The sequence below is a fragment of the Pezoporus flaviventris genome, unplaced genomic scaffold (assembly GCF_033815535.1).
Source record: "Pezoporus flaviventris isolate CSIRO_AGI_PZ_B2104156 unplaced genomic scaffold, CSIRO_AGI_Pfla_v1 ptg000001l, whole genome shotgun sequence".
Taxonomy (NCBI): Eukaryota; Metazoa; Chordata; class Aves; order Psittaciformes; family Psittacidae; genus Pezoporus; species Pezoporus flaviventris.
In genome coordinates, this window is record NW_026892549.1 from 40,143,236 (window position 1) to 40,156,910 (window position 13,675).

The 13,675-nt window shown below is 39.7% G+C and overlaps 1 protein-coding gene across 6 annotated transcripts in view; it reads left to right on the forward strand.

Annotated features, from left to right (window-relative positions):
- The window catches only part of RAPGEF4 (Rap guanine nucleotide exchange factor 4), a 151,580-nt gene that overhangs the window by 88,083 nt on the left and 49,822 nt on the right, over positions 1-13,675 (forward strand). For 5 of the 6 annotated variants that reach the window (XM_061453768.1, XM_061453741.1, XM_061453750.1 and 2 more), the window contains 4 exons: positions 5,793-5,846; positions 6,146-6,252; positions 8,116-8,237; positions 9,691-9,874. In XM_061453768.1, coding sequence (XP_061309752.1) covers positions 5,793-5,846; positions 6,146-6,252; positions 8,116-8,237; positions 9,691-9,874 — 467 coding nt within the window. The remainder of the gene's footprint in view (positions 1-5,792; positions 5,847-6,145; positions 6,253-8,115; positions 8,238-9,690; positions 9,875-13,675) is intronic. The other variant, XM_061453759.1, reaches the window with a different exon arrangement.

Here is a 13,675-nt window from a genome sequence, read left to right on the forward strand (position 1 = left end):
AGAAATAAAGGGATGGACAGTAGTGCACAGTTTTTTTTAATCACCCAGGTAACTTCAAATGCCATGCTTAACTCCAGTAAACACCAAAACTTGTTCTTTGTTCGGAGATGAGCTACACGAGGTCATGGGAAAAATATGATTCCTTTGCTTTAGTTTTATTTCTTCTTAGTTCTTTGCAATACACATCTGCTATGCTAACATTTGAGAGTAGTAAATTAGGTCCCCTCCATAATTTGATTCTGTAGATCTGAAGCATTCATTAATATGTAAAGGCTCAGAAGAAACATCCCTTTACAGTTATTTAACAAGGGGAATAGAAAAATGTATTTTTATAAGATATGTTCTTGGTTTTTATTTAACCGATTCAAATAACTTGACAAATACAGACCTCATGTTAGCTCTTTATTATCGTTGTTCATTATATTATTTATTTGTTTGCATATGGCTTGCTCGGTGATGTAAGAAGCACAGAAATAAAGGCAGCTCTCGCCCTATAGTTTGAAATCTAAGACCTATTTCTCCAAAGATTAAACGTGCGCATGAAATTATATACATGAATAGTCCTATTTAAATCTGTGGCATTGTTCTCATGCATAAATATTTGAATCTTCAAACAAATGGAGGCTAAAATTGTTACTTTCTCTGCTTCACCCCAATTTAAATAGGCAGTTTTGTGATTGGCTTCATGAAGGGTTTGTTTGAATGGCTCAAATGTGATTCCATAAAGGTACAGATATGGATTTTGTTAGTGTTAACGCTTGAAAGCCATTTTGTTGCAGTTTCTCATTATCATTTTCTTCTTCCCCCTATCAAACACCTGTATTTTTCCCTTCTCTACCTTCCAGATCCATATGCACCCATACATACAGGGGGAATTAGCAGATCATAGTAAACTGTGTGCGCACTGGAAAAGGGCATGAAGTAGCTAAAACTCAATCTGCTGTGTTGGTACTACTGTGTTGCTTTATCTCACACTGACGGAAAATTGAGAGCAGGTACACTTGTCACTGCTGTGGGCCAGGAGATGGGTAATAATTTGTAAACTTGGCTTGTGTATTTGAGCTCTTCACACGGTAACTTTTCCCTTATCCAGATGTCCTGTAAAATGTGATCATCAAGTCATACAGCTCTGTGCAACATGTATGTACTTTAGTCACATTAATTCTTCAAAGATACCAGAATGTGTTAGGAAGGTAATTAAACACTTTGCTCACTCTCTGCTGTTTTGTAGGGAAAGCTACTTCTTTTTCCTAAGTGCTTTCTAAGTATCCTCTAATGGGTGATTCAAGACTGGAAAGACTTTCAAAACATTTCTTGGTCTTCAGCCAAGTCGTGACTATTATCCTGAAATACAATTCCTTACATAATCCATTTTTTATCTGATGGGAAGTTCTTGCTAGAACACTGTGTCTCCTATTAACTAGCTGATGTTATATTTCTCTGCCTTTGAAGCATGACTTGCCTTTTTGTAGCAAACTCAGTCCAAGCCTTGTCCATTTGCTGTATTTCAGCTCATCGCTAGTGCAGCCAGAGTTCACTGCAGTAGCTTTGAAAGGCAGTAACTTTGAGGGGACTCTTTCTGGGCAGAACTTTTGGATGGCAAGGACGTTGTTCCTCAGTTATTGCTGTTCGATCTCTTCAAGCACCACCTTGTGGTTGAACTTATTTTAGGCATGTAAAGTTGTCATCAAAAATTGCACTGTGCCATGTAGTGAGGCTAAAAAGTACTTCAGGAAAGCCTCTAGTTCATCCCTGAGCCACATGCCACATGCACAATTCACTGTAGCTGTGTCTCTCCTGAGAGATACCTTAACCTATCTTCCCAAGCCTCTGGAGATGGAGGAACCACTCCTCTCTGGCAATCTGTGCCAGTATCCACTGTTCACACCATTAGAAAAGCTTCACCGATGCCTAAGCTGAATCTTTCTTACCCCCACTGAAACTATTTCCTGAAGTCTGCACCGGTGGACTAGGTCACTTCTTTCTTCTTTTCAAAGGCCTTTTAAATCTGAAGACTTTTTAATCACACTTCTACTAAGACTTGCCTTTTCCTTAGCTGAACAACTTTGATTATTTGTGTTGCGCTTTCTGACTATTCTTGTTGCTCTTCTGTTGGTTTAGATGCTCTTGAAGTGGGACACAGTGCTTTAGCTTAGGTCTCATCTAGGATGACTAAAGCAGAGGTGCATTATATATCTAATCTCTTATTACATCCCAGTACAGTGTTTGCTGCTTTCACACAAGTGTGGCATTGCTTACTCAGTTCTGTTTAATATCTATTATGAACCTTCTTTTTCAGTGTAACTGCATAACAGCACTGTTTTTTCCAGACCAATGTCCGAACTGTATCAGATTTTAACCTCACTCTCCAGTGTATGTGCAGTCCCTTCCATCCTGAAATCTCCTTCAGAATCAGTGTACATCCTACTTCATCCCCTGTTAATATTTAATGTTATCCGATGGGATATATTCTTGAGAATGCTGCTAATGCTCTGGCATTAGTGCCAGCTTGGCTTTGCTTCACTGATAATTGCTTTAAAAATGTACTTTTCCAACTGGCTTTGCACCTATTTTGTAAGAATTTAATCTTCCCTTTGCAGAAGAGAGCATTTTATGAGGCAGTCTTACTAAAGTAAAGGGTTTGCAAATCTACTTTTCCTTCCTTAATCTACCAGTGTTGCAACCTGGTCATGGGAAAAAAATTAAGTCAGTGTGGCATGATTTGTTCTTTGTTAATATACATCATGTGTGACTGATCCTCCTGTTCTTTTCCAGGCACTTACAAATGGGCTTTTTCTAGGAAGACAAGTTAAGCTAATATGTCTATATTTTTTCAGCTCCTTCTTTTCCCATATTTCTAGGTTTTGCTGCCTTCCTTAGTCCCAGTGAGTTGTCAGAGATGGCTGCTGATGGTTCCAAGATGGCTGCAGCCCTCTTTAAGTTCCTTCAAACTTTTCAAGTTCCTGCATGAAATTCTACAAGCCCAGCCAAACTGAAAATAGCAAATTTAACTCATAGCTAGTTTAATACTCATCCTTCTTTTTTCTCTTCATGCTTAGATTTTACTCCTGTCACTCTGTTACTTAGGATATTAGCTGTTTCTCTGCCACTAATCTTTCTAAGTCAATCCATGTATCACTAATGAACACTGGTACAAAAAATAAACCAACGGTTTCTGGCCTTCTTGAATTATCTGTCAATACATTTTCCTCTGTTGAACAGCAGATCAACACTTCTTGTTTTATTTGTATTACTACTCATGAACTTGTGGAATATCTTTTGTTCCTCTAGTATATATTGTATGTCTGGTTAGTATTGTTTCTTTAAGTAACTTACCAGCTTTCTTTAACTCCTTTTACCTTACATGTGCTCTCCCATGACCTGCTTCAGGAATTCAGCTATCAGTGTTCAGGCTTTAATGAAAGTTTTCTTCCTAGTCCATTGTTTCTACTTTGATGTTCTTACTTCCTCCTCTGAAGTTCTGACACTGGATCAATTCATGATCACCCTAACCCAAGTTACCTTCTGTCTTTGCAGCTGATCATTCCTTATTGGTCAAGATCAAATGAAAGTGAACAAGCAGCTTTCCTGCTGCTTTCTGTGCATTCTTGTGCTGTGTCTTAGCTTTTACCTTGGGTTTTTTCTGTACTTCTGGATTAAATCAGATTTCTTCTAAATGCTCTCTTTTATTCTGTTTTGATTAGGTTGGAGATTTATTGACAATTTTTCTCACCTATTAGTTTTATGCATTTTTGTTGGAGCTTAATGGAAACTCTAAAGACAAAAAATGTGCATTCATTTTCACTAGCCTATTGCTGTAAAAGTCTCGTATTTTTTGTCTTACACATTTTATCTCTCCTTTGAAATATATTCCTAACTGGAGTTAAAATTTGGAAGATGGATTGAATATATTGAGCTTTATTGATCTAAAATATTATATTTTAAGAATGCAGAATTTAAAAATAATTTTCATCATGACCTCTGTGCCAATTTAGCCAAGCATATAAGTGTATATTTACCTTCAGTCTCATTGAACTTGATGAAGACTTGAAATCATTTTAAAAGAAAATGGAAGAAAAATTAATATTCTGAGTGATATCACTGACTTCATTATTTATATACCTGCCTGAAACTGTTATTCGATGGTTTTGTTTCATTAGAGGCATTTTTCAAAAGATTCTTGCTATTCTTAGCATGCTTTAACTGCAAACGTAGACTGTCTAAAGCACGCTCCACACAGTTGCAGAAACTGAGAAATATCAAGGGATGTAACACTGCCCTTCTGGTGGGACAGAAAGGTTTATAACTTAAATGAGTCTTCAAAAAATTGTTGGCTTATTAATGAGAAAAATCAGGAATCCCAATTTAATTGTATTGATTTGCCTTTTCAGAGACTTCTTATGAGGTATGAGTAAAAATAAAAACCCATTTGTGTTGTTTCTGATATACAGGCTTCTCTGTTAATATTATCTTATCTTTATTGATTTCCATCATGTGCTTCCCTCATTTTCCCCTTCCTGGCTGACCTATAGTCTCCTGGTACATTTGTAGCTGCTAGCACTGTTTGATTACCACAAGGACTTTGTCACACCATTAAAAACCTGTGGGAGCTAATGAACAGATACCCAGCCTAAGAAAACTGATACCTGGTAATGCAGCAGTAACATGGCATGTGTTTCACCATATTTCCAGCCTTCCTGTCCTGCTTTTACTGTATGGGTGTAAGGGAACCGTGGCTGCAATGGGCTGAAGTGCAAGGTCTTGCCCTTGTGGGACACCCATGTGATTGGCATGATCTGTCTTGTCAGCAAGTCCAGAACACCAGCCAAATTCAGCCCTCATGTCATGTCTCCTGGCATTTCACACTAAAAGTAAATTTGGTCTATGCTGTGAAGTACCAGTCCCTACAAAGCAAAACAACTTCCAGTCACTGAGGTGGCTGTTCAGTTTTGTTCTTCGCCTCCATTTCTACTGTCCTTTAAGCCTTGGCTTTCCTTTTTCCTCTGTGCTGTTCCAGGTGCTTCCTGTTTCCCCTCTCCTTTCACCTGTTCATTAGGTGCGTGTTTTCCCATTTCTCTCACCCCGTTCTCTGCTGCTCTCTTGTAGAGCCCTGGTAATATTCCCTTTCACTCTTCACTTTGGAGAACCAAGTCACCTGCTTTACTCTTTTATATTTTCTTCACCAGTCCCTCTGTGAAAGTCCTTGCCCAGGTCTCTGTGAGTGGCCTGCATGCTCTTGGGTTTCAGAGAGTGGCTACAAAGGGGTTGCCAGCTAGGCCAGATGATTGTTTAGAAAAGACAGCGGCAGCAGAGCTCTTCCTTCATTCGTGGTTCTTGTGCTATGCTGTAACGTAGAAGGGGGCTGAATAGAAAAAGGTGCTGAAGGAGGAAGGAGTTTCCATGGTAGGAGACTGAATGGCAGAGGCAGCCATGTGTGGTGGAATGTTCTTATACCCACTGTGGGTTGAGAGCTAGCAATGCCTGTGTAGCCTTAGATCTGGTGTGATGTTTGGCCACTGCATACTTCATTAGTAATTTATAAAGTATAACATGTATTTGTTATTCATCTTCACATGTCATTGCCACTGTTTTAATTTGCTGAGCATTAAAAGCCAAGTTTGTCTTTAGAATGTCTTCAGAGAGCTTTTTCTACTCGCATTCCCTGGGCAGAGCTTGGACTTACATATTATTCTTTGTTTTTACAGCTTCTTTGTTCAGTTTTTTATTTTAGCCTTTATTTTATTTTACTGCTCAACCTTTAAAAATATATTTCGTTTCATTTTATTTTTCAGACACCTCTTATTGAACCTCACATCCCACATCGTTCTACTAAAACCATTACACAGGTAATAGGACATAGGTGTGCTGTAGAGCCAGGCCGCTAGACAAATGAAAATAACTCCTATTTCCAACAGTGTGATGCATATCAGCTGAAGTGATGCTTTCTGTTAGATGTGATAAATCTGTGAGACTTAAAATCCTGAACATATGCTACATTGCCCTGCAAAAATAAGCATCTGTACAAGGGCTTTTAATTTAGGGAAAAGAGAACTTGTGTTTTGCTTTGCAGAAGACACTGTAGAGATTGCAGAATGTTTAAAATCTGTGTGTCTTGATCCCTTTTTTTTTCTCCATGATCACCAAGGTTCCTTCAGAAAAGATCCTCAGAGCTGGAAAGGTTTTGCGGAATACAATTCTGTCCCGAGCCCCTCACATGATAAGAGATCGTAAATACCATCTGAAGACTTACAGGTGTGTGAGCTGATTGTACAGAGGTCTCTGAATTTTTATGCCTGCCATCCTCTGATTTGTGACTTATGCCTTACTGTACTTGCAGGTCTCAAAAGGTCTGAAATTATGCTGTGATTCTATTTCAGTCTGGATATTATGCAGTCTTTAATAGGCCTAGTAAATCTTTTCTGAAGTAATTTGAATGGAAATAGAGTCCATGATTGTGAACAGAGCATTCACATACATAAACTCTTCCAAAGTTAACAGCACAGTTAGCTGGAGTATTCCGTGCAATATCAAGTTAAAATGTAGATTCTGTTCTCTTCTTATATCAGTAAGAGATAATAGGAAAGTTCATTAATCTATTATGTTATTGTATGGATTGCTGCAGCGGTGTTGCTCAGTGTGGAGTTCTGAAAATTAACCTGGTGAGCGACATTCCTTGTGTAGATTTTCTGCTTTTTAAAATGATTTTTTTCAGTGTATTGCCAGGCTTTCTTGTCTTCCTGCTGGTGGCAGCACTGTATTGCTGAAGTGGGATAACAATTGCTCTTGCAGAATAGGAATCTTCAAGGAATCAGGCTCTATCTACTGTTGACTTAAGAAACAATCAATTTGTTTTAGTGTCTAATATTTAAATCAAGTATCTAAATAAAATTGCTTTAAAATCTCCAACTATGTCTTTTCCTAAAGAGTAAATCAGGATGCTGCTGATCCACTTTTGAGATAAGTGCATTGATTTTCCATATTTCAGCCCAAAATGTTTAATATGATGCAAGATACTTGGATCTTGTGAATTGATTTGAGAATATATCACAATATGACATTGCTCAGTGTTCTAGAAAAAACAAAAGAGCATGTATGACAAATGAAGACCAGTGCTGGTCCAGACAACTGCACCTGCAGTTTTTATCTTGTAGATAACTGGGAAAAACTCTTATTGTTCTATCCTTGAGGTTTTAAAATGTGGAATGCTAAAATGTCAGTTGCACCCAGGTGAGGGGAAGTTTTGTTACCAAAATGGGATTTTAATTGAAAGAGCATTATTCGAGATAATTTTCAGTAATTTCAGTATTGTGTATTTCCTTGGTCTCTGGAAGCGATGCACAGAGTGGAGCCACAAGAACTATAAGGACTAACCAGCTTCCCCTCTGTTCTGCATGTGATCAGTTATAGATTTGTAAGTTTTTGATCACATTGCTTATTTGCTTCTGTTCTTTTGAGCTGGGGCATGTTATGATAAAGAATTTTACCTAGTGACCATGTGGCTTCTTGGTTTTTTCCTTCTCTTTGGGCATTCTCCAGAGCTTAAGGCCTGCTGTTGTCTGCCTCTGCGTCAGTTGAGCTGTGAGGTGACAAACACCTAATGGTGAGAAAGCCTCCGAAACACTGCAGACCTCCAAACCAGTGCTCCCAGATACAGTGTGGCTAGAGTTTGGTTACAAAGAGAGGAACACCCTCATAACCTCAGTCTGCCCCTGGAAGCTGTTCTCATCGGCTAAGCTTTTACAGGGTTAGATTATTGTTTTCATGCAGAACTCTGAAAAGCGTAAGGCTTTTGCTATCCCATGGTGTACAGAGGTTTTGCTTGAAATCTGGGTTGGAAGTTGGTGCAGTGGTGCAACAGGTTTTGTGCCATGTGGCACAGGCTCACCGTGATCCTCTGAACTTTGCATTTCCTAAAACTCTTCTCATACTGAGATAGTTCTCTCAAGACTGTACACCTTCACTGGTATTTCAAGCATGTATGCATAGATGATGGCATTGTGTTTTCTGTAGGGAGATTTGACTAAGGTTATATGAAGTTTAAGGTATTGCTGTTCTTGGCAGACACTGTGTGTGATCTCTTTTGGCTAGTTCTCTTCATTTCTATTTGTCCTTCAGGCAATGCTGTGTGGGGACAGAACTAGTTGACTGGATGATGCAGCAAAGTCCTTGTGTCCATTTACGAACCCAGGCTGTTGGCATGTGGCAAGTATTGCTGGAAGAAGGTGTTTTGAACCATGGTAAGAAAAACAGCATCTTCACTAAAACATGGGCAATGTGTGATATCAGTGCCTCTGTAGATCTCTTTTATGAAAAAGAAAGGAATCATGACCCCAAAAGAAATGATGTAGAGCAGCCTTTTCATTTATAAGTGCAAGTGCAGAGACAGTATTACACGAGTCTTGCTACCAATACACCTTTTTAGCTTATGAGAATAATGAAATGTAAATGAACAGTTTATAATGATAATTCTAATTATACTCTAATTATATTGGCTTGTGCTTATATAGCAAGAGCTTGATATCACTCAGGCCAAACCCAACAGATGTATTACCACACACAAAACTGATCTTCATTGAAGATTTGCAACATTTGGAAGTGAATGCGAGCATTTGTACTTGCTCAGATCCATGATTTTGAAATGGTTTTCAGTGGTTTTAGAATGGTTCCCAATTTCAACACTTCAAATGCACTCCCAGAGCAGAGACCTGGGATTTCTAGTTTTCTAACTGTATTTTACATTGACTTTCAGTTTCCATTTGGCAGGATTTATTTGGTAACAGGATATTATAGCCCTCAAAAGGACAGCTTTCTGAAGTAATATTCATACTTGGAGCTTTGTATGTGCAGTTTTATTAAATTCAGAAGAGCAGCTCTGTTACAGTACACTTTGATTTATCCTCTGTTGTGCTTCCCATATCCCAGGGAGAAGTTTCCACACTGAGAAGACAGACTGTTTCCCCACTTTCCTTACTGTAAGGGCTGTAGCTTTAATTCCTGCCAAATACTCCCTTGAGCGTCCAGGGGCAAGCTGCAGCAAGCTGCATCACAGTATCCAACACATCACTCTGATGTGCTTGGAAGACCAAGGGTTTGTCCATCACTATAACATAGCCTTTCTTTAGAATTCTTCTCTTGGTAGTCTTTCCAGCAAGTTCTTCCACCAAAACAGAGGTCAGTGAACTTGCCCCTAGGATTATATCTTGATGATGTATATTTCTGGTACGTCAGGAGTTTAGATGCTTTTGTTACCTTTTAACCCTGTCTGAAACATGCGGGGGGAGGTCTTCATGCTATAGAACACCTCTTAGAAGTTCATGATGTAACTGTCCCCCAGTATAAATTGTTTGCTTAGATGAAATGGTTTGAAACAATAAGCACAAAACCATATCGGATAAGGAACACCCCCCCCCCCCCCCCCCCCCACGCACACACAGAGTTATGTATCCACACCCATGATATATAGCAACCTTTTGGAGAGTATTTGTGGTACACAATTTAAAAGTGTACCCTTCAAGCTACATAGTTTGGACGTATGTGAGAAGTGAAGGTGTTTCATGCTCTTGCAGTTTCTCTGTAGTTTTCTTTCCCTTCTTAACTCAAAGATCTGTGACATATACGATGCTACATAGATTTCTACAAAGTTAGTTTTCATGAGGAGAGCTTAGTGTTTGATATATTATGTTGTTTCAGTGGATCAGGAGCACCACTTCCAGGACAAATATTTATTTTACCGATTTTTGGATGATGAGCATGAAGATGCGGCTTTGCCAACTGAGGAAGAGAAAAAGGAGTGTGATGAGGAGCTACAGGACACTATGCTGCTTCTGTCTCAGATTGGGCCAGATGCTCATATGAGGATGATTCTCAGAAAACCGTAAGGAGATTGAGGAATTAATATTATACATGGGCTTTCCTTGTGAAACAAGAGAAATCTACATTTATTAACAGGCATCCTTTGGCCAGTTATTTCACTTCAGTGGCAGTTTGTTCACCTCTGAAGTTTTTAAGTCCATATTAAGTAATTTCCAGTCCTTATTAATGCTTATAAGTTGAACTGTATATTGAGAATAATCATGAAAAGCCATCAATACCATTATACTCACCTTGAAGAAAATGCTGCACTATGAGCTTTTATGTTATTTCTGAGTCTCCCTAGAAGTAAGTTGCAGGTAATAGAAGAGTCCTGCTCTATTAGCGCTGCCTGTGTAGACATGGCATACAATTAACTATGCTCCTTTCAGTTACTGTGAGTGGTAGGATGGCAGCATAGTAGGTACCTTTCAATTACAGTTGTCAGTGGCAGCCATTAATTAGATTCATCCTTGGTAGAACTTTATTGAATTAAGATAGGCTGGACTTGGCCTGATGTAGTTTGCTGGCAAGGTGTGCAGTGTGGCTTTGTGGGTTTATTTATTCATTCTTACTGCTATAAAATAAATACATTAAAAGAAAAAAAAATGCTTTCTGCACCTAGGCCACATAGGACGCCAGCCTAACCTTTTCATAGGTATCAGATCATGTCCTCTCATAGGCTGGCTAACCATTCCTTCTGCAGTACATTCTGATCATACTGAAAACTGTGCTAAAGGCCTTTTTTACAGGGAACTTTATAGTGACTTCAAAGCAATCGGTATAAACTCTGTTTGTCTCTTTGCTTTGGTTGTTGAAGGCAACATCTTCATTATGCAGGTAGCATTTAGAGGTCACTGAAGGCATACTTTACTGCTGATTAAGCACACTAAAAATGATTAATTACTTAAACTCATCTTCACCGAAGACTTACTTTTAAGGGTCAGTTCAAGAAAGATAAGTTCAAAAAGCTGGATCCTGCTTCTTTGAGGCCGGTGGTAATGTTTGTCTTTGCCATGGGGTAGGATTGAGCCCTGCCTAAAGTGTGAGAACATTTTTTATACTAAAAATATTTTGAAACCACTTAACACAATTTCTTGCTCTTTTCTGTTTCCACTTTTATCCTTTCTGTGTTCCATTCTTGTTCCTGTGTTGTCTCTTTAGATCAGAAGCTCATTTAGATGGCACTTTTCCAAAAACTCACTATACAGTGACAATGCTAAAAGCTTTGAATGTCAAAAATTGCCATCAGATACTTGTGCTTATAAAAATAAGTTACACTGCTATGCAAGAATAGTTTTAAAAGCGTAAATCCTGTTTCCTCTGTTTATTAGAGGTCTAGTCAAATACAACCAAAGAAGCACTCACTCTGTGTCACACAAAATACATGGACAAACCAGACTGGGAGCATGGTGCTTCCATAAACACTTATGGTGTCAGGGAACTGTGGTGTTTTCTCTTCATAGACATGTCTTGTGCATTCTCCACTGAGGAGTGAAAGAGGGCACTTGGACCCTAATGACCGGTGCCTGCCTGAGTAGGCAGACACCGGTCATTAGGAAACTGTGAGCAGTGCTATGTATGCTGTGACCCTTTACCTCTGCACTACCTCCTTTGTTTCAGGCTGACTGAGCAGGTTGCTACTTGGAGAATTGCCTCCTTAGGTTATCATGGGTTTTGGCTGCCTGCTACACTTGCTTTTCCTCATGGCTTTCAGAGCAGCTTGTGTTAAGTTTACCCTGGCAGGATCAGTGTTGATTATCAGCTACACTGCTTGCAGAGAGCTGAAAGGCTAGAATGGTGCTGTGGAAAGTACTGCTCTCCCCTCTTGTCGTCACTTGCACAGCATCATCTGAAAGAATATTCATAGGAGATTTTTCATGCAATATAGTGAGGGGAAGGAGGTTTTCTCAAGACTGACAGCCATCTGACATCTTTCCCTATCCCTGTCCCTGAAAGTGCTTATTTTTGCTGCCCTTTGCTCATGGAAGCAAGCTTGTACTGCCAGGCACTATATTAACTACTGTTCTAGTATTCAATTTATATGTGTTATAGAATCATAGAATCATAGAATAGTTAGGGTTGGAAAGAACCTTAAGATCATCTAGTTCCAACCCCCCTGCCATGGGCAGGGACACCTCACACTAAACCATGTCACCCAAGGCTCTGTCCAAACCGGCCTTGAACACCACCAGGGATGGAGCATTCACAGCTTCCCTGGGCAGCCTATTCCAGTGCCTCAACACCCTTACAGTAAAGAATTTCTTCCTTACATCCAATCTAAATTTCCCCTGTTTAAGTTTTAACCCGATACCCCTTGTCCTGTCACTACAGTCCCTAATGAGGAGTCCCTCCCCAGCATCCCTATAGCCCCCCTTCAGATACTGGAAGGCTGCTATGAGGTCTCCACACAGCCTTCTCTTCTCCAGGCTGAACAGCCCCAACTTTCTCAGCCTACCTTCATACAGGAGGTGCTCCAGTCCCCTGATCATCCTCGTGGCCCTCCTCTGGACTTGTTCCAACAGTTCCATGTCCTTTTCATGTTGAGGACACCAGAACTGCACACAATACTCCAGGTGAGGTCTCACAAGAGCAGAGTAGAGGGGCAGGATCACCTCCTTCGACCTGCTGGTCACACTCCTTTTGATGCAGCCCAGGATACGGTTGGCTTTCTGGGCTGCGAGCACACACTGAAGCTGGCTCCTGTTCATTTTCTCATCGACCAACACCCCCAAGCCCTTCTCCACAGGGCTGCTCTGAATTTCTTCTCTGCCCAACCTGTAGCTGTGCCTGGGATTGCTCTGACCCAGGTGTAGGACCTTGCACTTGTCATGGTTAAACTTCATGAGGCTGGCATCAGCCCACCTCACAAGCGTGTCGATGTCCCTCTGGATGGCATTCCTTCCCTCCAGGGTATCAACCGAACCACACAGCTTGGTATCATTGGCAAACTTGCTGAGGGCGCACTCAATCCCACTGTCCAAAGTTACGTATTTTGTCATGAATTTTGTTAGTTGAAAATCCACCCTGGGCTAAGCTGTATCAAAACTGTCAAAATCTCCATGAATACTCAGAGTCCTGCTAGTTTTGACTCGACACTCTTAAAGCTGCCAAAAGTTCATGGAATTGTCAGGGCTCTACCTGAGCTGAGCAGGACCCCCAATTTTCAAACCAACACAGCTGCATTTTATAATAGTCGCCATTTCCAGAGAGGTTGCAGAACTCAGATAATTACCCTGAAAGAAATAAGACAATATTCTTTGATGAGAAGATTACTTTGTGAATTTGATTGTATAATGAAGCTGTTGCTTTGAAAGGTACTTTCTATTGTTCAAAATCTGAAAATCTCTAGCAAAAAGTGTCACTTGTTTTGACAGCTGACTTAAAAAATTCTCTGTTTATTACATTAACTGCAGCATTTTAACTGTCAAACTGTGAAAGAATGTTCTATAGTTTAAAAAACAGAATAGAGCTCAGGGAAATTTTTGGCAGGCTCTTGTTGCTATTGGGTGTCTTTTTTTTTTCTTTGGAAACACATACACTGAATGTGAAAATAGCTTTTTATGAAGCAGCAAACACAGCCCTCTGCTCCTTATAATGGCGGGAGCACAGGTGCAGACCTTGAGCAAGTCCCTGGAAAAAATGTTGTAGAACTAACAAAGCTCTTCCATACAAGTTTTGCAGTCTTTCAGTATGAAAATTCATCCTGAAGACATTTTTTCTAGTTATTTTTATTTTATTTTAATGGTGTTCAGATACAGCTAACTTGATGGTAAATCCTAATTAAAAAGGATGCTATAATACAAAGCTAAACACAGTAATAACA